This window comes from Ceratotherium simum, chromosome 7, assembly GCF_057802395.1.
Source record: "Ceratotherium simum simum isolate JZ-2026a chromosome 7, ASM5780239v1, whole genome shotgun sequence".
Classification (NCBI taxonomy): Eukaryota; Metazoa; Chordata; class Mammalia; order Perissodactyla; family Rhinocerotidae; genus Ceratotherium; species Ceratotherium simum.
The window spans coordinates 34,028,884-34,055,949 of record NC_141906.1 but is presented as its reverse complement, the minus strand read 5'-3'; the positions used below and the strand labels follow the sequence as shown (position 1 = coordinate 34,055,949).

The window sequence follows — 27,066 nt, the reverse complement described above, 5'->3', positions numbered from 1 at the left end:
AGGCTTCTCCACTAAGTCTAATCAAAGGCTTCTCCGCTAAGACAGTGGAGTCCGTGGTGCACACACCCCTGAGGCCTGAGATCAGCTGTGCAGGAAGAGCATGATTATCTGGGCGTGACAACTGACGACATGCATGTACCTTATGGCCCTCTGTCTTGAGGCTGGATGGCCTCTGTGGAAGAAGGGTTTTTTGCTCGCTCTCTGATCATCTTAGCAGCCATGGCTCTGAGCTGCAGGGAGCCCACAGCGACTTGAGGGGGAAGTGGCGGCAGAGAAACAGTGCATCTGCAGTCTTAGGATCAGCCTCACAGGATTCAGGCTGGGAAAGTGTTTTTGTTTGGTGAGGGGGAAGGGAGGGATGTGGATAGATGAAGAAATGTTCTTGAAACTCTACTGTTTCCATCTTTGATATTGCTTTTACTTACATTTCATCCCAATTCCTAGCCCTTGCCCAGTCACAGAGGATTTCTTTTGTCTTTTTTTTCCAGAACCATGCCAGGTGGAAGTGAGACTGCTGTTGGCCTACAACTCCAATTCACGCATTCCAAAATCCCCCTGGATCGAGGGTGGTGAGATGTCATCCCAGGTGGAAACCAGCATTGAAGGCACCATCCCCTTCAGCAAGTCTGTAAAGGTTTACATAATGCCCAAACCCGCAAGGCGCTGAGTCACAAGCAGTCTTACAGCCATGGCCTAGGAGGCCCTTCTTGGGTATCAGAGTGAGCCAAAAGCCCAGAGTCCCTCATGTGGCAGTGATGTATAGGCATGAGGAACATGTGACACTTACAGTCTGGTATCAAACACAGGACAAATTATTTTGTATTAAGAAAACAAAAACCTTCAAGTCTGTTCTCTTCCCCCCAATCCCCATATCACTCCCCCTAATAAAGATGAGAAAACACCAAGCTGTTCAAGTTCCTGGTCCTTAAAGAAATTTGTGTGGCTGTAGGTTCAACACTTATACCATGTGCTTACGTTCCTCAGGTGTGAAACACTAAGATCCAATTTTCCAGCCACCTCTAAAGAACCAGTTATTGGAGTCATAATCTTGCTTCTTAAAGCAGTGGTCTGTTGCCCAGGGCCAACTCCAGAGCAGCTTTCACAGCTGTACTTTTTGAATCGACAGTTCCTGAAGGGCCTTAGACATCTGTTATCTTGCTGCGAGGTTCCTTCCCTATCTCAGGCAGTAGCTGGGCCAAGGACGGAACGAGTAACTGGAGAATGAATCATTTTCATCCCTGAGGGAAATTCTTGACCTTGCCTGCCATTATCCTTAGCACCAAAATGAGAGAGAGAGGCCATATTTTAGGAAAGAAACCAGGATGATGGGAAAGAGGGATCCAGTGTAAAAAATAAAGCCATTTCCCACTACGTCTCTGATGACTCCAGTGTTGGAACTGCATGTGAGTTAAAGGTGCAGCTGGGGTGTAAAAACAGTGAATGCCGCAGAGACGTTAACTGTGTGAGGGCCTGTGCTTTGTCCTCTACCTGTCATGTAATCCTCACAACAGCCAAGTGAGACTTAAGAGGTGGAGTCACTGGTCAAATGACCAGTCAAATCTAGGATGATTCCAAAGTCCTGAGCTCTACCACCTCAGGGGAAGTATTCGGAAAAAAGCCTTCAAGTCTTCAGCTCTCTATGCCTCAGTTTCCCCATCTTACGTAAAACAGAGATCATTGTACCTTAAGGGTTGTTGAATGAGTTTAATTCAATAATGCTTGGTAGAATCTGAATCTCCAGCCCTTGATCATATTTGGTACTTGGAAAGCTTATAAAAATAATAGCAAGATCATACTATTACTCAGAGTTGGAGCTGGAATTTGAGTTCAAGCATGTTTGACTTTTTTTGTCTGTGTGAGGGAGATCAGCCCTGAGGTAACATCTGATGCCAATCCTCCTTTTTTTTTTTTTTTTTTTTTTTTTGCCGAGGAAGACTGGCCCTGAGCTAACATCCACGCCCATCTTCCTCCACTTGATATGGGATGCTGCCACGGCATGGCCCGAAAAGCAGTGCCTCAGTGCGTACCCAGGATCTGAACCTGCGAACCCCGGGCCGCCGCAGTGGAGTGTGCTCACCCAACTGCTTGTGCCACCAGACCAGCCCTAAGCATGTTTGACTTTTGATTTAATGCACTTAATGTGTTCCCCATGGTGTTGTAAGCCATTTACATAAATTAACTCATTTATTGGGTTGGACCATCACAACCACCTTATGAATCACCCTATCTTCATTTTATAAACCAGGCAATTGAAGTTCAGAGAATTAAGTAACTTGGCCTAGGTCACACGATTAGTAAATGACAGAGCTGGGATTTGAACCCAGGCAGTCTGGCTCCAGGAGGTCATAACTGCTATAGAGGGACTAAGGGAAGAAAGATCATCTCCAAGGAGCTCACTTGTTCTAGTGTGCTCACCTATTGTGTACATCTCAAGTATGTGCCATTAGTGGGCTCTCCTATGTCAACAACAAGACGCCCTGAAAAAAGTGCCTGACTTGGAGATAAAATGAAAGCTTGAAGCCGGGCTGAAGAATACCACGGCTCCGACACGAGTACCTACTGATGATTGCTGGGTTGAAGCGTAGATGAAAACGTTAAGACTCACGGCTGCTGACTGAGTCCTTCACGCCGTAGCTATAGAAGAACTTCTAAGGAAAGAATATACTGGATCCTTTTGAGATACAGTACTCTCTCTATAAAAATCCTTCCAGGTTATCCCTTGTTTTACAGGTGGGGAAACTGAGGCTTTGAAGTACTCTTTCTCCTAAGGGGTGAAGCCAGGACTTGATCCTAGGTCTTAAAACACAAAGTATAGTACTTTTTCCACCAAAGGTGGAGCTACACTAAGGGGCAGATTTTGGCTTTGTATCAGGATAAGAATGTGTAAGAATGGAATGGGCTGTGTTAGGAGATAAGGAATTCTCCATGTGGATGTGAAGAAGCTCCTGACAAGTTTATTGCAAACGAATTCAAGTATCATATGAAGGGTTGGGCTCAAGCTTTTAAATTCCTTTTACCCTGAATTCTCAAGTTCTGTGAAATATGAGAATCTTGATTTTTCTGCATCTGGTCCACACTTTTTCACTGAAGTGGAAGAATGACCTTATATTACAAAGACCTGGAAGGGAGCATAAAGATCACTCTGGTGTGGCACCTTCATTTTACACTTGAAGGTGCAAGCCCAGAGACTGAGTTTGTGGTGAAGCCAAGACTAGAACCCAGGCCTCCTGATTCTTAGTCCAATATGGTTTTCATAACAGGGTCTACTGTTGTGTCTTTGTCACTGGTCTACCATGCACTCAGCAGCCAAAGCCAGGAACCTGTGTGTCACTTTGGACCCCTTCCTCACCCCTCATATAAAAACAGCCATCAAGTCCTTTACATTCTGCTTTTTCAAATGTGTCTTGGCTCCTTTTCTCATTATACTCACTGTTTCTATCCTGATGCAGGCCACCATCATCTCTCCTAAAGTATGGGATTGGCTTCCTAATAATCTTCTTGCCTCAAATCTTGCCCCCTGGGCCGGCCCCGTGGCTTAGCGGTTAAGTGCGCGCGCTCTGCTCCTGGTGGCCCAGGTTCGGATCCCGGGCGCGCACTGACACACTGCTTCTCTGGCCATGCTGAGGCCGCGTCCCACATACAGCAACTAGAAGGATGTGCAGCTATGACATACAACTATCTACTGGGACTTTGGGGGGGAAAAATAAATAAATAAAATCTTTAAAAAAAAAAAAAAAAATCTTGCCCCCTCAGTCCATTCCTCACACAGCTGTCAGAGTAATCTAAAACCCAGATCTGATCACACCATTCCTCTGCGTAAGCCCCTTTTAAATGGATCACTTCTGGTCCCAGGATAAAGTCTAAACTCCTATCCTTGAAGGCTCTTCATGCCCCTGCTGTCGTCTCCAGCCTCATGTTCCCTGTTCCAAACATTTTCTGTACTTCTCCAGCAGTAGAGAATTACCTGTAGTTGCTCACAGCACTCACCATGCTCTCTCTTGCCTCAGACCTTTGGACCTGAGCCCCGGAATATACTCTTCAGGTTGTCTCCTATGGTTCCTTTCTTCTCATTCTTCAGGACTGAGCCTTGTTCTAGAACCTGTCTGTGTCTCCTGTGGACTTGGTGCATTGCTCCTTTGTTCCCACCTATGCATTCTTCATGCATAGTATTTATCTCAGGTTCACAATCACAAACTCCTAAAGAAGGTAGGTGGGAAAAAAGGAGTCAAGTGGCTTAGAGGAAGATAATAGAGACTGAAGAATCAGAGAGCACATTCTGTTAGAAGGAGGTTGCTATTCAGCTCCACTTGGTTGTTTATAAATGTGGGCCTGGTGATGTCAGATCTTCCAGAAAAGCCAGAAATCTGCATTTTCATGTAAAAAATACCTAACTTAAAAATTTTGGTAACTAAATAAATGTTAAAATTACAAGACAAACAAAACACGTCTCTGGGTAGGTTTTTGCCAGTTTGCAACTTCTGCATCATCACTGTATATTTACATGTTTGTTTCTTCCAATGAAACGCTGAGTACCCGGACAGTAAGAATGCCTGTGTTGTTGTATCCCCAGCACAGCTCCTGGCACATGCCAGGCAAGGAAAGACTGCATGAGTGTATGAATCCAGAGCAAACTTAGCAGTACCATGGCATGCCTGCAAGAGCCTGCCCTGAGATTGAAGTTTCTGAAAGGACTTTATATTTGGCTTTGACATGATTGATTTCAGCAAACAGAATTACAGGGAAGAAAGGTACACACTTAGCACTTGGCAGACTTCTTGTCTTAGGAACCACTCAAGCTAGAAGAAGTGAAGTGTGGGCAGAGAGGGCTGTGCAACCTACAAATCAACTCAAAGGGCTTAATGATCAAGACATGGGACTAAGTATAGTGTCATGTGGAAAAATAGCTTTTCTCCAGGTTCTGCACATTTCCAGCATTGACCATGTAGAACAGATTCAGAAGTAGGGGCTATTTCTGTACAAAGTTTAATAACCTCACTGCGAGATAATTCTTTAAAATTTGTACTAAGCTCTTTTTAATGTGGAGACAACTCACTTAGGAACACTGATTACACCCACACCTAATTCAACACCCACTAGAGCTGTCTCACCTTACATTTGATAAAGGAAAAAAAATTAAAAATGATTGCTTCGGGTCGGCCCCGTGGCCTAGTAGTTAAGTTTGGCATCCTCTGCTTCACTGGCCCCTTGTTTGCGGGTTCAGATCCCAGGCACAGACCAACACCACTCGTCAGCCATGCTGTGGTGGTAACCCACATAAAAAATAGAGGAAGATTGGCACAGATATTAGCTCAGGGTGAATCTTCCTCAAGCAAAAAACAAAAACAAACAAAACACAAATGATTGCATCAATAAACAGTCTGAATTTTATTAAACATCCGTCCTAGAAATATAGGTGCCTGGCTTTATGAGCTGAAGGAACTGAGATCTAGAAAGATCCTGTCATCTGACAAATGGCTGGTTGCAGGAAGGGCACTGAGCAGGACCTCCCCAGACCTCTAGGCTGGGTGTCAGGTCTGTGAGGATCTCAGTCCCATGGGCCTCCTAAAGACGTGTATGGTAGAAAGAGATCAAGACACAGCATCAGGTTCTAATCCTGGCTCTGCCACTTACTTGCTGGGTGAACTGGGAAAAATCTCTTCATTTTCCATTCTGATGATTGTCTTGGCTCATCTTTTCTTGCCAAGCCTTAAAAATCTTAAAGGTTTGCCAAGCAAATCTTAAATTGCTGCTCAGTCTATGGATTGGCTCCCCTTAGGTCAGATGCCCAACTGGGCCAGCCAGGTAATAGGATCACGTGGAGCAAATATCAGCTTTCTGAAGCTGCTGCTTCAACAAGGGCTGGGTTGGAGCAATTTTGTTTAGTTATGGCTATGATAGATACTATACCTAGTAAATGGCTGGTTAAAGAAAGAGTTGCCAGCTATTTGGTGAATAAATGAACATCTTCTCATTCTTTAAGACTCAGCTTGTGTTATGTCCTTAGTGCTGTCTTCCCTAATTTTCCTTCCATCCTGGTAGGATAAGTTACTCCATCCTTTGTGCCTTCACTGGACTTTGTAACTATTACAGTGTTCACACACTGTATCATTATTGTCTGTCTCTCCTACATAATTCCTGAGGGCAAGAGCTATAACTTATTCATTCTCAGACCCCCAGGGTATAGCAATAACTGGTCATAAGAAAATTAGTAAGAGACTCAGTAAATGGGCATGAAAGAGAATTACTGGATAGATGAGTGTGAGAGAGAGAGAGCAGATGGTTCCTTTGGGCTTCAACATTCTATGAATCTATGAAATAGTAAGCTGCTGTATTAAGAACCATAAAGTGAAACTAACTGGCTTTACACAGCAGCCCCATTAATAGAAAGATAGATAATGACAACAATGGCTTCAATTTATTGAGTCCTTACTGCATGCCAGGCAGTGTGCTAAGACTTTGTATGAATTACTCCTTTAATACCTGCGCTAATTCCAGGTACTAATATTGTCCCTATCTGACAGAGGAGAACAGTGAAACTGAAAGATTATATAATTGCCCAACCAGTGAGTGGCAGAAAGCCACAGTTCCAAATCAAGGCTGACACCAAAGCCCATACTCATAACTCTTTAAAGAGGGGGGAGAAATGAAAACTAAGGTTATGCTGATAAATTATTATAGTTCTCAGTCTATTCTAAGGCTTCACAAAGTCCACCTGATATTTAAATAGAACAAAGACTATTCGTGCCAGTAGGGACCATTAAAGGGCATCTCGTCCAGCCCCATCATTTTATAGTGAGGGAATCTGAGGCCCAGAGAGACCTGTCTGGCGAGGCGCAGGGTTAAGTGAGTAGAACAGCCGGCCTAGAACTCTTACCACATATCTGAAATCGCCCCTATCACTCTTTGTCTTCAACCTGCTTTTCTTCATAACAGAGTCTACTTACATTATATATTTATTCGTTTACTTGTTTATTTTTCCCTACTAGAATATAAGGTTCAGAGGCTTCTCTGAAGCCTATAGCAGTGCCTGGCATATAAGGTACATGATAAATGTTTGTTGAATTGATGGCTAAACATTCCAAAACATCAATTGGAATGTGATTTTAATGCACTGAAATTTTTCTTTGGCCTTCAAAGCAGAAGGCTTTATTTTCTAATACTCTGGCCTAACATTTACCACATTATTAAGCTTTGGTAAACATCCGTCTCCTCTCCTGATTTCCAGTCCACCCTCTCTCCCCAGGACAGGGATCTTGCCTTAGTCATCCATGCATCCCAAAGCCTAGCACAGAACCTGGCAGGACGAGCTGTTTAAAAATGCTTGGGGAGGCTGGTGTGGAGAGTGGCAAGAGTGATAGTCACAGGCATCATTGCTTAGTGATTTATTCTCCTCTTAAGGCTCCATCAACAGGTGGAATGGAAGACCCCTCCCACCCTGACGCCTTGGGCAACCAAGGCATTATACTCCTTCACTGCCTGCTCTGTCTGGAGGACTCGCACATCAATGCCTTGTTTCTCGAGGTACTCCACAGTTGATGGAGGCACCTGGGAAGAAGGAAAAAGATGAGTAAGTCAGGGGAAAAGGTCCCCCAAGGTTTCCTTTCTGCTGTGAGGCAAGTGTACTCTACAGAATTGGACAGTGAGAACTGTTACTCCTCGGTCACCCAGAGTGTCACCAGTCCAAAATTTAGCAGTGAGCCCCAAGGAGTCAAAGAGGCTTCTAAGAAGTTGACAGAAGTATCATGATATGCATGCATAAAGCTCAGGTGAAATGGAAATGGAAAGAGCATGGATTTTGGAATCAGACAGCCTTGGTTTTAAGTCCTTACTAGCAGTATGACCTTGGGTAAGTTAATTAAATTCTCTGAGCCGTTGTTTTCATGTCTGTAAATAGGAATCAATAATACCTAGCTCACAGAGTTGGTATGAGAACTAATTTAGCTAAAGTGTGTAAAACGTCTAGCATGGTGTAGAGCCCAAACTATGTAAATGTTAAATGTTTGAGTCAGTCCAACCTATGTCTAAAGTCTGACTTTAGGGGCCGGCCCCGTGGCTCAGCAGTTAAGTGCGCACGCTACGCTATTGGCGGCCCAGGTTCGGATCCCGGGCGCGCACTGACGCACCGCTTCTCTGGCCATGCTGAGGCCGCGTCCCACATACAGCAACTAGAAGGATGTGCAGCTATAACATACAACTATCTACTGGGGCTTTGGGGGATTAAAAAAAAAAAGAGGACGATGGGCAATAGATGTTAGCTCAGGCCCAGTCTTCCTCAGCAAAAAGAGGAGGATTGGCATGGATGTTAGCTCAGGGCTGATCTTCCTCACAAAAAAAAGATAAATAAAGTGTGACTTTGCTGTATACCAACCAAGAGACCTTATGCCAGCTATTTCGAGTCTCTCAACCCCAACTTCCTCCCCTGTAAAATGGGGATAATACTACTTACATCACAGGGTTGGTGTGAGGACGAAGTTAACTAACGTATGTATACCGCAGCGCAAACGTCTTATCAGAAGGGCCTTTCTTGACCACCCCATTTAGAGCAGCCCCTCATAAGTCACCATTTTCTTCACAGCATTTATTACGATCTGAAATTGCTTTTTTTATAATCCATGAGGACCATGAACCTTGTTTGTCTTGTCTTGTTTTCCCCAGGGCCTAGAATAGTGTCTGACCCAAAGAAGGTGCTTAATAAATATTTGTAAATGAATTGATATAAAAGATTCTCATAGTGGCAGCTATTACTGGATATTCTCTTAACTCTGGCTTGCTTGTCCTGAATATTACTTTAAATAGATTTTAATTAGACTCTGCCTCCTCAGAAAGAGCTCTGAAATATTTTTTTAAATGCCCTATATTACTTTTTTATATGTTTGAACAATTTTATAACAGTAGCCTTATAGATAGGAATTATTTTAGGTTAAACTAAAAAAATATAAATAAAGGGCCCCTTCATCAGTAGGGAACTGGATTTTAGGACATCTATATAAAAAAAAGAATGAGGTAGATCCCTATATATTTATGTGAAAGGCTGTCCATAATGTAAGTAAAGAGTTACAGGACAACATGTATAGTGTGATCCGATTCATGTAAAGACAGTTGTAAGTGTATACGTGTGTATCTGTATGTGTAAGTGTGTATATATTTGCAGATGCAGAGAGAGAAAATTGGAGCAGTATACGTCAAGCGTGGAGATTGGGGAGGCGAAATCTTTCACCTTTTTTTTGTGTGTGTGAGGAAGATCGGCCCCAAGCTAACATCTGCCAATCCTCCTCTTTTTGCTGAGGAAGACTGGCCCTGGGCTAACATCCACGCCCATCTTCCTCCACTTGATATGGGACGCCGCCACAGCGTGGCCTAACGAGCAGTGCGTCGGTGCGCACCCGGGATCCGAACCAGCGAACCCTGGGCCGCCACAGCGGAGTGTGCGCACTTAACCACCTGCGCCACCCGGCCAGCCCCTCTTTCACCGTTTTTCTTCTACGTTTCTGCATTGACTCTTTTATAATAAGCATGTATGATTTCTGTAAGTAAAACAAAAATAATTTTTTTTCTGAAAGGGAAAAAAAACCCATAACTTGAATGTGTCCAAGAAAAGAAAAAAGAAAAAGTATTATAAAATGTACAACAAAAATATAAAGTATTATAAAAATCTAAAGAACGAAATATTGATTGAGAAATTCCAGGACTGAGTAATTTCTGAGAAATAGTTGAAACAATAAAGGCCCAGGGTCAAATGGAAACTGGAGAGTCCAGTCCTGATGAGGAAGAGTAGTACGCAGCCATTATTTTATCCTGGGCCATCCACTGGCTCATCAGCAAAATGAGGGTGATATACAGAGATGAACTCCCAAGAAGGACATATCCCTAAGGTAAAGGTCCAAGAGGTCACCAACTGACCTCAGGAGTGCTGTGCTCACCAGTACCTACCTTCAAGGCCTCACTCATCCCTCGGCCAATCACTAGGGTCTGCACACCCTTCTTGACAACTTCCTCCACATCTGCAGGCTGCACACCAGGAGAATGCTGGATGTGGAAAGAAAAAGCATACCAGCCACCTGCTCTTTTAATCTTTCTTTGCAATTGGCATTCTTGTGAGATTCATTCATTCACTCATTCATTCACTGAAGAAATGTTTACTGAGGTTTACTCGATGCCAAGCATCGTTCTGGGCCCTGGGAATAACAGAAGATACAGTGCTGCCCTTAAGGAGCTCTCAGTTTAGTGAAAAATACAGACGACTCAAGAGAAATTTCAATAGTTTTACAAGTGCTACAAGGAAGTAAGTTCAGGGTGTTGTGAGAACATAGAGAAAGAGCTCCTGATTCAGACTTCGGGGGTTGGAGCAGGTGGTCAGGGAAGGCAGCCCAGAGGAGGTGTCATTTAAGCTGAGATCTAAAGGAATTAGCCAGGTTAAAGGAAATCAGGGGAAGAAGGCATTCAAAGTACAGGGAATAGCATGTATAAAGGCTCAGAGGAAAGAAGAACCTAGTGAACTACAGGTAGTTCAATATGACTGGAGTGTAAGTGACAGGCGAGGGAGTGCAAGGAGATGAGGTGGGAGAAAAAAAGCACTTGCACACCATGCCAAAATTTGGACTGTGGAAAGATTTCCTAAGATCTCGGTACTGTTTCCTTTTTCTAAGCCCCTTTCCCAATTAACTCCAGGAAAGCTTCTATTGATGCTTTAAAACCTACCTATCACTCTGTAAAGTCTTCTCAGATCCTCCCAGGGATATTTAAGGTAAGGTGTTTAATAAAGACTAATCCAGCATTAAACGATAGTGGCTTCTGAACTGCTTCCACTTCAGCAAAGGGATATGGGAGTTAGAGTTTGGTAAATACCAGCCCGACTACTGGGCTTCACCTATTATGTGTCTGCGCAAAGATGATGCTCTCAGCACTAAAGCTCAGAGAGACAAAGTCTTCCTCCCCTGACTGTCTGTCTCTGTCCTTTCATTCAGTCAACAAGCATTTACTGAGCACTTACTCTGCACTGGGCCCTATACTAAGTGCTGGAAACACTAGGATAAACCAAATGGTCCTTGGAGGAGTTTTACTTAGGTAAGGTCAGTGAACATGTAGAAACAGTTACAGAAGGATGAGATAAAATAGAGCTGAGGGTCTCAGAAGAGGGATTGAGTACATATGAGAGGGAAATTGTCCATAGAAGACATGCTGTTTTAAGTATGAGTAAAAGTACGCTTCGGTGCAGTGGTAGTGGAAGGGGTACATTCTAATCATAGTTAGAGGTGGTGCAGGGAAAGACCTGCTGAAAATAGCACATATGACTTCACTGGTGAATTCTCTTTTAAACATTTAATGAAAATCCTCAACAAAACTTTATTAGCAAATCCAAGGTTAGTTCAACATTCAAAAATCAATGTAATTCACCACAGAGTAAAGAAGAAAAAGCATGTAATCATCCCAACTGATGCAGAAAAAGTATTTAACAAAGTTTATCATGTATTTATGATTGGAAAAAAAAACCTCTCAGCAAACTAAACTAGAAGGGAACCTTCCTTAGATGAAGGACATCTAAGAAAAACCTACAGCTAAACACAAATATACTGCTGAAATATTAAACATTTTCCTTCAAAGATTGGACGTAATGGGTATTAGCTAGATATTTACTTCCTTATTATCTCTTGGACACGTCCTTTCCTCTCCATCTCCACTGCCACTACCCTGGTTTAAGCTGCCATCACTTCTTGTTTGGACCATTGCAGTAACTTTCTAACTCGTCTCCATAAAACCACTTTGGCCCATTCTTCAAGCTGTAGCCAGAGGGATCTTTTTAAAACACAAATACATTCATGTCACCCTTCTGCTTAATAGCATTCAATGGCTTCTCATTGCCCTTAGAATAAATGTCAAACTCCGTAACACGGTCTGTAAGTTCCTGGCTGCCTCTCCAGTCTCATTGCATACCACTTTCTTCATGTTCTATACTCTGGTCACACTGGCCTTCGATCAGTTCTTCAACCATAGCATGTTCTCTGTCACCAATGTTAAGAGGATGAAAAGAAAATCTATAGATTGGGGGAAAATATTTCCACATCACATATGTGACAAAGGACTTGTATCCAGAATATATAAAGAACTCTTAAAACACAACAATAAGAAAACAATCTAATTTTTTTAAATGGGTAAAGTATTTGAACAGACACTTTAAAAAGAAGCTATATGGATGGCTATGAAGAACATGAAAAGACACTCAAAATCCTAAGTCACCATGGAACTGCATATTAAAACCACAATGAGATACCAAATGCTGGCGAGGATACAGAGAAATTGGATCTCTCATACACAGCTAGTGGAAATGTAATATGTAGAGCCACCCTGGAAAACAGTTTGGCATTTTCTCATAAGTAAGTATATAAACATACACTTATGATGTGACTCAGCAATCACACTCCTGGGTATTTATCCTAGAGAAATGAAAACCCACATTCACACAAAAACATGTACATGAATGTTCACAGCAGCTTTATTTGTAGTAGCCTCAAACTGGAAACAACCCAAACGTTTCTGAACTGATGAAAGGATAAACAGATTGTGTTATAATCCAAACAATGAAATACTGCTTAGCAGTAAAAAAGGAACAAATTACTGATATACATGACAACATGGATGAATCTAAACTGTCTTATGCCAAGTGAAAAAAGCAAGTCTCAAAAGCCTGCATACTATATGATCCCATTAATATGACAAGTAAATGTGACATGTCTACTAGATCAGTTGGCAAAATATTAATAAAGTCTGTATATTAGATAATAGTATTGTATCAATGTTAACTTCCTGATTTTGATCACTGTATTGTGATTATGTAAGAGAATGTCCTTGTTTTTGGGAAATACAGATATTTAGGAGTAAAGGGGTATAATATCCACAACAGTTCAGAAAAAAATAATATCAATGGAGAGGATAATAAAGAAAATATGAGGGCTGGCCCTGTGGCTTAGCAGTTAAGTGCGCGTGCTCCGCTGCTGGCGGCCTGGGTTCGCGGCCCGGGCGTACACCGACGCACCACTTCTCCGGCCATGCTGAGGCCGCGTCCCACATACAGCAACTAGAAGGATGTGCAGCTATGACATACAACTATCTACTGGGGCTTTGGGGGGAAAAAAATAAAATAAATAAAAATCTTTAAAAAAAAAATATGATACAGTGTTAACATTTGGACCTGGGTAAAAATGAGAATTCTTTTCACTATTCTTGTAACTTTTCCATAAGTATGAAATTATTTCAAAATAAAGTTTTTTGAAAAAGTGTAGTAGTATAGGCAGGAAGAGACCACATCCAGGCACACATACATACTCACTGCTTCCTGATTTATTTAGCCAAGGAAACAAAACTTAACAGAAGCCAGGTGGCTACACAAAGCAGGAGCAGACGCAGCATCTCTCTGCTGGCTTTCTCCCTGTCTCTTGGTTTCCTGCAGGGTGTGCAAGTGCTGCTGGCATTCTTGACTCAGTCAGTGAGCGTTCCAGAGCTGAGAATGAAGCCAGTCTCTCTCACTAGTACCCTTTATATTCAGACTTACCTCATCAGCACCTTCCTAAGGAATTCAGACTAAGACTGGATGAGCTTATGTTTTAGGGAATATCAAAGAGTGTTCTAAGTTAGAACACCTGCATGTCAGAGTGAAGCAAACTGCTCAGCAGCAAGGGTACATCCTCATCCTGGGAGAGGATGCAGAGCAGGTGCCCAGGTGTCTGTGAACAATACCTCTGCCTCCAGCTTTCCCTGTTCTCCACGAAGATCAGAAGAGACTGGGAGAGATTAGATTCTTTTTCTATAAAGGTATTTAGGTTCATAAATTTTTAAAAGGCAAAACAAAAAGGAGACTTTTTTTCACTGGATTACAATAATTGGTTCTTAAAGAATGTAAGAGGATTGGATTAGATGCCCTTTTTAGTTCCACAGCTCTGTGATCAATCTGAGAACCACCCTGAGCTGAACAGCGATGATATGAAGAACCTAAAATTTTTTTCTGGCAGGGCCAGCCCCGTAGCATAGCAGTTAAGTGCACGCTCTGCTGCTGGAGACCCAGGTTTGGATCCCGGGCACGCACTGACACACTGCTTGTCAGGCCATGCTGTGGTGGCGTCCCATATAAAGTGGAGGAAGATGGGCATGGATGTTAGCTCAGGGCCAGTCTTCCTCAGCAAAAAGAGGAGGATTGGCATGGATGTTAGTTCAGGGCTGATATTCCTCACACTCACACGCGCACACACACACACACACACTAAATAAATATTTAAAAAAAAAATTTTTTTTCTGGGACTATGACCAGGGTGATTATTTAATAGAATTACAGATGAGGGTTGAAGAGCTTCACCTTCCTTAAGTAAAGGCATCTACCTGAATTATTGAATGATTCCTTCATTTAACAAAGAATAGCACCCACTTTGAGGAACACTGTGATCCTCAGACTCTAAGAGCTCACATTCTAGCATAAGGAAACAAGGCCACAGCTCAGAATCAAGTGAAAGATCTTAAGAGAGTGCAAAACCATAATCCTCTGGAGATTCAGAGACTGGAGACAGCCGCAGCCCATCCGAGTTGCCGGATCAATGGAACTCAAGTGACAAACTTGGCTGCCAAGTGCTATACTGCAGGCCCAGGGTGTCACATACAGAGCAATGAAAGATAACTGCAGCAGCCTGGGGATCCAGGCGTTGGCAGGAGATTACTCAGCCCTGTGCAGAGGCCTGTGATTGGAGCATCAGCCTGTTACTGAGGCACCCTCAACCTGCCACCAGCTCCTCCTTCGCTTCTTCCAATCCCTCGGGGCAAACCACTAAGGCTCTCTTCCTTTAGTGAGTGTCTGATTCTGCTCCTCTTCTTTAAGAGGCTTCCATCACAACCATGTGAGGTTGTAAAAGCTTATTGTTTTTTCTTGGGGGAAAGCTATTAATTGTGGAAAACTGTCCAGCTAATACCCATTATGCCAGCTAAACAACAGGGTGACATCCTTTATGGCTTGGACATTCCCCCTTATTTTATGTTAAATTTGAAAAGAAAACATTCCTAAATACACTTTCAAGAAAGCATTTCTTTCTGCTGAAATAATGTGAGCATAAATGGTTAGTAGCAATGCTGTTATCTGGCTGTGCTGCTGATAAAAGCAGATTCTGTGAGTGAAGATTCAAGGATCTCTGGAATCTGTCCCCTGTGGACACTGCCTGAGTCACATTTGCTTGCCTGAATTAATGTAACAGTCTCTTAAATGGTCTTCTGCCTCTCCAGCACAGAGGCCTGTTTTTTGTGGCACAGGCTGCTCCGGCAATCTGGTGAAGCCTGTGGCCCCCTTCTCAGAATAAAGTTTTTAAATGCATAAAATTATCAAATTATTAAAAACAGATATGTGGTCTAGTAATGTATTTCTTTGTTAGCTTCAAAGAGTGGAAATCTTTTCCAAAAGTCCATTAGCAGACCTACCCTTACATCTCATAGTGGCAGGCTGCTAGTTGTTCTTTCAAAATCTATTCTGCCCCTTTTCCGGGGCATATGGCTGCCCAGCTAGAGAGACTCCATTTTCTCTTCTCCTTTGCAGCTAGCTGTGGCCATGTGACTGTGCTGTCACCAGCAAATTTTCAATGGAAAATGAGCAGAAGAAATGACGCCACATCTAGGTTTGGGGGCTTAAAACATTGAGTGTGAGCTTTTCTTCTCTTTCCCCTTCCTTTCAAGTTAGATCTCTGGCATGGCTACAGCCAGTTCCCACCAGTGAAATGCTCTAGAAGATGGCGGAGCAACACAGAGGAAAAAATCTGGTGGTGGTGGATTAAACTAGAGGTACACACACACATGCACGCACTCACATTTTCTGGCTCTGTATATTGAAAGGGCTTAGATGTAGTGACATCCCAGTGGCAATGAGTATACCTAACACCCAGCTTTTGGTTTCTAGATAACATTCCCCACTAAAAGGAACCAGAGGCTCCTTGAAGAAATGGCTGAATCCAGGGAAAATACATCTTGCTATGTCAGAAAGCAAGGCAGTGGTCAAAAACCAGTGGGAGCATGTCACAAGGACACTGGCCAAATCTGGGACAATTTAAACCTTAAAAATATTAATCATGGTAATAGATTAAAACATTATCTTATTCTGTTTGGGCTGCTGTAACAAAATACCACAAACTGGGCAGCTTATAAACAACAGAAATTTCTCACAGTTCTAGAGGCTGGAAGTTCAAGATCAAGGTGCCAGCCAGCATGGTCCAGTTTTGGTGAGGGCCCTCTTCCTGGTTCATAGCTGGTGCTCTCTAACTGTGTCCTCACATGGGGGGGGGGGGCGGAATCTCTCTCCAGCCTCTTTTCCAGGCACTGATCCCATTCATGAGGGCTCCACCCTGATGACTTAAGCACCTCCCCAAAACCCCACCTCTTAATCCCATCGTCTGTGGGTGTTAGGATTTCAACATATGAGTTTTGGGGAGGACACAAACATTTGGAACATACATATATTAAATAAAAAAGAAAACATGAGCCCACAGAGATAATAAAAATGGTGGGAGTGGCAGAAGGAAAGCTCTTCTTTACAGAAGAATCCAGCTAATGAATGTAGAAGGAATGACAGAATTAGAAAAATCACCATTTTGCAACCACTAATGTAATAATAAATTCAGGCCAGGATCAATGGTTAATGCTAAAACCATGGGAAGAAAAGATTGCTGGGTAACAAGATATTGACAAAGTTTCAAATTATTACTCTGCAAATTACTTATTGATTACAAATGGGAAAAATGTACCTTCATAATGGAGAAATCTGGTGGATACCAACTTAACCAAGTGATCAAACTTAACCTCATCAGTAACTGGGCAAACTGACTTTATGTGCCTCCTGATATAAAGCACTGAAGACATAATCACCTGTGAAGCATTCTTGCCAAAAATGATTAACTTGAATCTAATCATGATAGAAAAATCAGATAAATCTAAATTGTGGACTATTCTACAAAACAACCGGCCTGGACACTTCAAAACTATCTGTCATAAAAGAGAAAAAAGTGGGTTTTAGATTAAGAGACGAAAGAAACAAGACAACAAAATGCAATGCATGTTCCTTGATTGTATCTTGGATTGGAAAGGAAAGCCAGCTGTAAAAGATATTATTTTATTGGAACAATTGTTGTAATTTGACTATGGAGTTGATGTTATTATTATATCAACGTTGAGTTTCTTGAGTGTGATATTGTGATTATATATGGCAGAATGCCTTTGTTTCAGTAGAAACATCTGGAAGTGTTTAGGGTTCAAGTGTCATGATATCTGCAACTTTCTTTTTTTTTAAAGATTTTATTTATTTTATTTTTTCCCCCCAAAGCCCCAGTAGATAGTTGTATGTCATAGCTGCACATCGTTCTAGTTGCTGCACGTGGGACTCGGCAACAGGATGGACGGAGAAGTGGTGCCTTGATGCGCACCCGGGATCCGAACCCGGGCCACCAGCATTGCAGAGCGCGCACTTAACCACCAAGCCACGGGGCCGGCCCTGCAACTTACTTTCAAATGATTCAGCAAAAATAATTATCGAGAGGGCCGGCCCCGTGGCTTAGTGGTTAGGTGCGCGCGCTCCGCTGCTGGCGGGCCGGGTTCGGATCCCGGGCGCGCACCGACGCACCGCTTCTCCGGCCATGCTGAGGCCGCGTCCCACGTGCAGCAACTAGAAGGATGTGCAACTATGACGTACAACTATCTACTGGGGCTTTGGGGGAAAAATAAATAAAATTAAAAATAATAACAATAATAATAATAATAATTATCGAGAGAGAGAGCCACAGAGAGACAAATAAAGCAAATGTGGCAGAATGTTAACAACTGGTGAATCTAGGTTGATGGTATACAAGTGTTTTTTCTATTATTTCTTCTCTAATTTGTTACACAGTGTAGGAATTTTTCAAAATTTTTTAAATAAAGGGGGAGAGATTCAACATAGAAGGGTTCAACGTACGCATTCCATGTCAACCAGTTTTAGAAGGTGAACAAAAACCAAAGCAAAAGCAAACAAACACAAAAGCAGAAAGAGTTAGGACCAGCTCATCTGTCTTTCCTGAGGTAACGCTGTCCTGAGTACAAGAAGCACTAGTCTGGTCAACAGTACAACTCTCGGAGAATTATGTTCCACTTTATACCAATTGCCTGTATTATATTTAAAAAGAAAACCACAAAACCAACAACAGTTATAAAGGACATTTTTGGGACTTTGGGGAAATTTGAAGATAGTCTGTATATTAGATAATATTATTTATCAATGATAATATCCTTATTTGTGATAATGGTATTGTAGCCTTGTAGGAGAATGTTCATATTCTTAGGAGAGAAATGCTGAAATATGTTACCTGCCACTCTCAAATGATTGGGGGGGAGTGTGTGTAGATATGTGTATGTGTGTGTGTGTGTGTGTGTGTGTGTGTGTGTGTATGTATTCAGAGAGAGAAAGCAAATATGGTAAAATGTTAACAACTTGAGGATTTAGATAAAGGGTGTATGAGTATTTATTGTACTATTCATACAGCTGTTTTATAGGTTTAACGTTTTTCAAAATTAAAAGTTGGGGTAAAGTTTCCACATCTCCTTTGGGTGGCAGCTAATTGGTTTGGCTTTCTTTCAATATTACACTTGTGTTCTATCTTCCTTCCTTTCAGCCTAACAAAAGGATATATAAATGAATGACCTATGCATGTTTCCATGTAGAAAACTCTTCTCCAATAAGACAGTTACTGCTTTAGGCTAGAAATGAGAGACAACAGTATGAAACAGTAGAAAAGTATGGGCTTTAGCATGAGACTCAGGCTCAAATCTTGGTTCCAAAAGTTATTATTTATGTGACCCTGGAAAAGCTATATTTGACCAGGCACATAGTAGTTGTTTAATGATTGGTAGAGATTTGGGAGGTGGTAGTAATTATTATTTCAAGGACACTGGTTGAAGACATCAACTTTTCTTGATATTTGCATTCTGTAATCACTATAAAATCTGCCCCTCCCCCCTTTTAAACCAATAAAAAAGGAATCACAACATTAACCAACTCAGAGGGAATGTCACAGAGGATAAAAAAATTTTGTTTAATGACATTTATAATGAAAAATTCAATGCGGCAAACATTTATTGAGTTCCTACTTTACAGGCACTGCACTAAATGCATAGTTCTTGCCCTTAGGGAGTTCATCACTGAGTGAGGGATAAATACACACTCCTTATAACACAGGTGAACTGCACTAAGTGCTATAATAGAGGCATGAAGTATTACAGAAATACTGAGAAGGGAGTAAGCAGCTTGTTTCTCACAAGGATTATCAGGAAGTGCTTCAAAAAGGAGATAATACGAAAGCTACGAATTGAAGGACACGTAAGATTTCAACACGTACAATGGGGAGTGTGTCATTCCAAGTAAGGGAAATGGTTTTAGCAAAGGTTCAGAGGAATGAAAGATCATGGTAGGTTTGAAAGGCAATGAGTATTTGGTATGGAATAGCTAGGTCTTCAGATGTGTGTTGTGAAATATAGGAGATGAGACTAAAAGGATAATTTGGAACTTTATCATAAAAAAATGGCCTTGAACAGTATCCTAAGGATTTTTTGCTTAATTTTGAGGTCTATGAAAAGCTGTTGAAGTTTTCTAAGCAGAGCAATGACATGACCAGCTTTATCTTTTAGAAATTATAATAGAAGATAGACCTGAAAAAGATAGAATAAGAGGCACGAAGACCAGGTAGGAGATTGATACCACAGTCCAGGTGAGAGAACTGAGGCAGAAGGAGGGAGCAAATTTGAGTCCTTGCTGAGGCTGAATCAACAAAAGAACTTTGTTGGATGTGGTGGGGGAGAAAAAGTGAGAAATAAAAATGGTCTCTGATGTTTCTTTTAGGTGACCATGTGGACAGTGATACTGTTAATGGAGATAGGGAACACACGAAAGAAAGTACCTGGATATTTGGGGGGTGGGGAGGTAGGGAAAAGGAAATGAAGTCAGCTTTCAATATGTTCAGTTTCATTTGCCCAAGGAACAACTTATATGTTGATTTCCAATATACGACTGCAGATTTTGATAGCTTCGATGACTGTTAGCAAATATTCACTCCTCTTGCCTTCTTACTGTGGACGGAATATATTTCTATGCCCTGTTGATGTTGGACATTGATGTTGGTGAACCTGGGGCAAGCAAAGCCTTGAAATGTACTGCTCAGTGGGGCTTATGCATGTGAGCTTCAGATATCATCATGAGAAGAACAGGTGCTGGCTAGCTCACTGGTCCAAAGAGGATAAGAGACATATAGAGCAGAGCCTCCCCGGGCAGCTTGCTGACTGCAGCTGGTAGAGCTGTTCCAGCTAGATCTATATGCATGATAACAAATGCTTATTACTGTACATCACTAGGTTTTGGGTAGTTCATTAAAAAGAATAGCTGAGGGCCGGCCCCGTGGCTTAGAGGTTAAGTGTGTGCGCTCCGGTGCTGGCGGCCCGGGTTTGGATCCCGGGCGCGCACCGACGCACCGCTTCTCCGGCCATGCTGAGGCCGCGTCCCACATACAGCAACTAGAAGGCTGTGCAGCTATGACATACAACTATCTACTGGGCTTTGGGGGAAAAAATAAATAAATAAAATTATTAAAATTATTAAAAAAGAATAGCTGAACAATATTGCTTTTTTTATTTACATATTTTTTTTTGCTTGAGGAAGATTAGCCCTGAGCTAACATCTATGCCAATCTCCTCTATTTTAAATGTGGGTTCGGCCACAGTGTGGCTGACAAGCGGTGTAGGTCCGCACCCAGAATCTGAACCTGTGAACCTGGGCCACCGAAGCAGAACGTGCCGAACTTAACCACTACACCACGGGGCCAGCCCCACTACTATATATTCAGAGCATAAACAAATAACTGGAGATAATATCTCTACCAGTTGATGGCATAAACAAGTGTAGTAGTAGTCCCAGGTAATAAATACTCCCCTAAACACTCTCAAGCAGTTACTTCCCTCAAGGATTGCCTATTTGATCTATAAATCAGAGTGTTTCATGTCTAAGACTCTTTTCATGGAAGTAATTCAGTCATTTTTTTTTGTGTGTGAGGAAGATCAGCCCTGAATTAACATCCGTGCCCATCTTCCTCTACTTTATATGGGACGCCGCCACAGCATGGCTCGACAAGGGGTGCGTCTGTGCATGCCCGGGATCCAAACCTGCGAACCCCAGGCTGCCAAAGCAGGGTGCGTGCACTTAACCGCTTGCACCACCCGGCCGGCCCCTAATTCAGCCATTTTTTATAGTAACTAAAGAAGTAATTCAATCATATCTGTGGTAACATTGGGAGAAACTAATAGTCTCAAGCATTATTAGGTGCTAGACATTGTGCTAGGTAACTAAGGAAGAGAAAAATTAATTTAAAAAAAATCAAGTATCTACTATGTGAAGGGCACTGTAGTAGATGCTTTACAAAGTTGAACACATTTAGTATTTAAAGCAACCCCATGAAGTACATTATTTTCCACCCCACCCCCTAGAGATTCTGATTCAGCAGGTGGGGGGAGTGATGGAGGTATAGAATATGCATTTTAAACATGCACTGTAGGTGATTCTGATGCAAGAGATCGATGAATCACCCTGAGAAATAATGATTGAGAGAAAGGAAAGAATGAATTTGTGTGAAGGCAAGTTGCCTACATTTTAAAAATTTATTCTTCCTTAGGCCGCCCCGTGGCTTAGCGGTTAAGTGCGCGCTCCGCTGCTGGCGGCCCGGGGTTCGGATCCCGGGTGCGCACCGACGCACCGCTTCTCCGGCCATGCTGAGGCCGCGTCCCACATACAGCAACTAGAAGGATGTGCAACTATGACATACAACTATCTACTGGGGCTTTGGGGGAAAAAAAGGAGGAAGATGTGCCCATCTTCCTCTGCTTTACAGCTCAGAGCTGGTCTTCCTCAGCAAAAAGAGGAGGATTAGCACGGATGTTAGCTCAGGGCTGATCTTCCTCACAAAAAAAAATAAAAATTTATTCTTCCCAGTCCATGTATTACTCTTACTTCAACCCATGACAAACGGACCTTATTCTCCTTTTATAAATGATTAAACTGAGGCACAGAGAGGCTAAATAACTTGTTTAAGGTTACCCAGCTCTAATGTGACAGTGCCTGGACCTATGAATCTAAATGTCTACTAGATATCTCTATCTAGATGGCCTAATATAAGTCCAAAGTCAACATATTCAAAGGAATTAATCATTTTCTCTACCCAACCTTTGCCAAACACAAACACATCTCTTCCTCCTCTAATATACCCAATTTCAATAAATGGCACCACCATGGACCCATTTATCCATGTTAGAATTCTCCTTCACCTGCTAAATCTAATAAATCACCTTATCCTGTCAATTTCACCTTCTTAATAGTTTTCAAATTTGTTGTCTCGTTTCCACCCACACCACTACTAACTTACCAGTAACAGCTTCATTTATTGAGTGCCTACACTACATCCAGCACAGTGCATTAATCCTTAGATCATCTCTGTGAGGTAGGTAATGTTATTATCTCCATTGTATTGATGAGGACTCTGAGGCTTAATACCTTTGATCCTATCTCCTTTTGTCTCTATGCAGATGAGCTCTAGATCAGCACCTCAGCTTTCCCTCACTTCTTTCCCAGTTCTTACCTCTCCAACTAGTTCTAGAACATCTCCTCTTGCGTATCTTGCTGACAAATGGAGCTTAACAAGAAAAAACTAAACTGATGGCATCCCTTTCCTACTTTCCTATTATCATCAATGACACTTTTACAGTTTTGTGCTTTTTCTGTGTGTGAGGAAGATCAGCCCTGAGCTAACATCCAATGCCAATCCTCAATCCTCTTGCTTTTTTTTGCTGAGGAAGATTGGCCCTGGGCTAACATCTGTGCCCATCTTCCTCTGCTTTACATGGGATGCCGCCACAGCATGGCTTAACAAGTGGTGCATCTGTGAGTGCCTGGGATCTGAACCTGTGAACCCTGGGCCACCTCAGTGGAGTGCATGCACTTAACCGCTCGCACCACCGGGCTGGCCCCCGGTTTTGTGCTTTTTAATCTTAAAGTTTTTAAGAGGAATCATGATGTAGTAGAAAGGAGTGGGGAAGAAAGTTAGAATCTGACCTGGGTTTACTATGTGATTTCACATTTTTCTAGCTCTGTGCCTGTGCAAGTTTTATAACTTCTCTGTGCTTAAGTTTCCTTAAATAAAGAATGAGGTTAATGGTAATATTAACTCATACAGTCATATAGGGGTAAAATACAATATATAGTGTTAAATCCATTTTTGAGGGGAAAAAAATCTCCACAATGTGGCATACTCATAAATTGGTACTCCAATATATCTTAAACCCGTAGTCTGGATAATCTTTGTCAGGCACGTCAATTTCCTGCATAAGTATCTAAAGTGGTTACACCTTGTCCACTGAATACAATATACTCAGCTCTGCAGACACTGTCAACCATACCACTGCCTACTCTTGCACCTCTCCAGCTTCACTCTATGAAACAATCCAATGGAGTCATTTGGTTCACAAGATTACGGCTTCTTATTCCTCAGCCTTGTCTCATTCTGTCCCTTCTATATCTCAATGCCCTCCCATTCCTTTTACCAATCCAGGTATATTCCTTCCTTTAAGATCCAGGTTGATAGCTAACAAACAGCTAGGGGTCTGGATCTAAATAATGAGTGCATGCAGTTCAAAACCAAAGCATGAACAGAGTTTGTGTTCAGCTCTCTTTTTATGTGGGGCCTGATTATGTAGGTATGACTGTTTATTATGCAGAACAATGTGATAGACTATAAAACCTGAAAAGTTTCCTTAAACACAATGCCTACAAATGCTGCATAAAAATAAACATCCCTTGAAATGCATGGCTGAGCTTGCAAAAAGAGAAATTCCCAGAGGCCAAAAGTGAAGAGAGAGTTGAAAATCAGAATGGTGAAATGATACTGCAGTAACACTGAGGCAGGGATGTACTCTGAAACTAGGAGACAAGAACTGTTCAAGTTTTACCATGAGATTGCAGTAAGTCACATCCTCAGGCTCCACTTCTAATTCTAGTTCTCTGGCTATTTCCAACACATCTGCAGTTACTTTCCTCACTGAAGTCTTGAACCCCTCAAAGTCATCCATGAGGGTTGGAATCAACTTCTTCCAAACTCTTGTTAATGTTGATATTTTGACCTATTCCCATGAAACACAAATGTTCTCAATGGCATCTAGAATGGTGAATCCTTTCCAGAAGGTTTTCAATTTACTTTGTCCAGATCCATCAAAGGAATCACTATCTATGGCAGCTATAGCCTTACAAAATATATTTCTTAAATAATAAGACTTGAAAGTTGAAAGTACGCCTTGATTCATGAGCTGCAGGATGGATGCTGTGTTAGCAGGCATGAAAACAACATTAATCTCATTGCATATCTTGATCAGAGCTCTTGGGTGACCAGGTGCATTGTCAATGAGCAGTCATATTTTGAAAGGAATCTTTTTTTCTGAGCAGTAGGTCTCGACAGTGGGCTTAAAATATTTCACAAATCATGTTGTAGACAGATATGCTGTCATCCAGTGTTTGTTGTTCCATTTATAGAGCACACGCAGAGTAGATTTAGCACAATTCTTAAGGGCCCTAGGATTTTCAGAATGGTAAATGAGTACCGGCTTCCACCTAAAGTCACCAGCTGCATTCGTCCCTGACAAGAGAGTCAGCCTGTCCTTGGACGCTTTGAAACCAGGCATTGACCTCACCTCTCTAACTATGAAAGTCTTAGATGGCATCTTCTTCCAGTATAAGGCTGTTTCATCCACACTGAAAATCTGTTGTCTAGTGTAGCCACTTTCATTAGTTATCTTAGCTAGATCTTCTACAGAACTTGCTGCAGATTCTACATATCAGCACTTGCTCCTTTGCTTTGCACTTTTATGTTATGGAGACGGCTTCTTTCCTTAAACCTCATGAACCAACCTCTGTTAGCTTCAAACTTTTCTTCTGTAGCTTCCTCACCTCTTCAGAACTGAAGAGAGTTAGGGTCTTGCTCTGGATTAGGTTTTGGCTTAAGAGAATGTTGTGGCTGGTTTGATCCTCCATCTAGACCACTAAAACTTTCTCCATATCAGCAATAAGGCTGTTTTACTTTCTTATCATTCACATGTTCACTGGAGTAGCACTTTTAATTTCCTTCAAGAACTTTTCCTTTGCATTCACCACTTGGCTAACTGTTTGACACAAGAGGCCTAGCTGCCATTCGGCCTCTCTCAGCTTTTGACATGCCTTCCTCACTAACGTTAAATTTCTAGCTTTTGATTTAAAATGAGAGAAGCATGGCTCTTCCTTTCACTTGAACATTTAGAGGCCATTGTATGGTTACTAATTGGCCTGAGTTCAATATTGTTGTGTCTCAGGGAATAGGGAGACCCGAGGAGAGGAAGAGAGACAGGGGAACGGCCAGTTGGTAGAGCAGTCAGAACACACACAACATGTGTCAATGAAGTTTGCCATCTTATATGGGCATGGTTCATGGCACCCCAAAGATCACTGATCACAGATCGCCATAAAAAATATAATAATAATGAAAAAGTTTAAAATATTGCGAGAATTACCAAAATGTAACACAGAGACACAAAGCGAGCAAATGCTGTTGGAAAAATGGCACTGATAAGAGTTGCTCATCGCAGGGTTACTACAAACCTTCAATTTGTAAAAAAGGCAATCTGTGAAATGCCATAAATGAAGTGCAATAAAATGAGGTATGCCTGTACCTATGTTTTAAATTATTTATTTAAGTTTATAGAATTTAGTTTTTAATAATGACTGTGTCTAAAAACTGGCTTACAAAATTCCTGAAAATTTAACAATCAGTTCTCACAAGCCTGTGAAAGCCATGTCCAGGATACCACTAGATAAGTATGATTCTGAAATAGTTACTTCTGAATGACATCAGTGAAAATGATGATTAAGAACCTCTGAAAATCCTCTCCTCCATAAAAGCAATGAGAACACTGGAAAAGATGGCCAGAATCAATTTTTCTGTAGTCTGGAAATTAATGAAGGTTCCCAGCAATTCAGGGTGTGTTTATTAAAGAAAAATGGCTGAAAAGTGAGCTCTGTGCAGTTGTAACTTGCCCTATTCCAGTCTACCCTATCCCCAGTTCTGTGGTCGCCTTGAAAAGCAACAACCTGCAATCACAGTGAAAACAACCAGCCTGGCAGTCATGCAAGATGGAATAATAGATTAAAGCTCCTTCAAATCCCCATTTCCAGAGAACTGTCATTACTTGACCTGTCTGGTGGTTCCCCGGAAGACCCCACTCATAGGCTATCTTTATTTGATCTGACTTGGAGTGGCCAGTGGAAACTGCCTTTTTCCCCCAGAGACATCTGTTAAAAACAGTCAGAGACAATTGTCTAACAGTGCAGCTGCCAAGGCAGCAGATAACACGTCAAACAAGAGGTTAACCAAGAAACTCAAAAGGGAAAACTGAGAAATGAGATGTCCATAGGGGGTTTGAAAAGCTCTGATATGAACCTTGGTATTGAAAAGGCCATACGTATGTCCAGGGTTGTGTACATGCTCAGGAATGACATGAGAAGGCCCTAAGGTCAAAACTCTGGCTAACCTTGAGACTGTATAAGCAAGAAGCAGGCAGAGTTTTAAACTGCTTGGCTGAGTGTTGACTGCATACCCCAAATTACATACAGAGCCCTTCAGCAAAAACTGGAATATCTATTGGTTCCAGGCATGTAAGGAAACCTCTACCCAATCATTCTTTCAGGAAACCATATCCAAAGAACTAAAGGAAAGTATGAGAACAATATCTCACCAAAAAGAGACTATCAATAAAGACATAGAAATTATTATTTAAAGGACAAAACAGAAATGCTGGAGTTGAAAAGTACAATAACTGAAATGAAAATTTCATTAGAGGTGTTCAACAACAGGTAAAAATCAGCAAAACTGAAAAATAGGTCAATTGTGATTATCCAATCTGAGAAGAAGAGAAAAAAGAAGACAATGAGCAGAGCCTCAGAGACCTGTGGGACACCATAAACATACC

At 41.8% G+C, this 27,066-nt stretch overlaps 2 protein-coding genes across 4 annotated transcripts in view; one reads left to right on the top strand and one right to left on the bottom strand.

Annotated features, from left to right (window-relative positions):
- The window catches only part of INTS4 (integrator complex subunit 4), a 118,782-nt gene extending 117,411 nt beyond the window's left edge, over positions 1 to 1,371 (top strand). Inside the window, exon 23 of the mRNA XM_004434036.3 lies at positions 489 to 1,371. Within this exon, the coding sequence (XP_004434093.2) occupies positions 489 to 667 (179 nt within the window). The 3' untranslated portion in view covers positions 668 to 1,371. The remainder of the gene's footprint in view (positions 1 to 488) is intronic.
- Positions 1,372 to 7,366: 5,995 nt separating this feature from the next.
- Positions 7,367 to 27,066, bottom strand: part of AAMDC (adipogenesis associated Mth938 domain containing) — a 33,937-nt gene continuing 14,237 nt past the window's right edge. For all 3 annotated transcript variants that reach the window (XM_087433500.1, XM_004434035.3, XM_087433502.1), the window contains exons 3-4: positions 9,931 to 10,026; positions 7,367 to 7,545 (exon numbers count right to left, since the gene is read on the bottom strand). In XM_087433500.1, the coding sequence (XP_087289626.1) occupies positions 7,405 to 7,545; positions 9,931 to 10,026 (237 nt within the window). In that variant the 3' untranslated portion in view covers positions 7,367 to 7,404. The remainder of the gene's footprint in view (positions 7,546 to 9,930; positions 10,027 to 27,066) is intronic.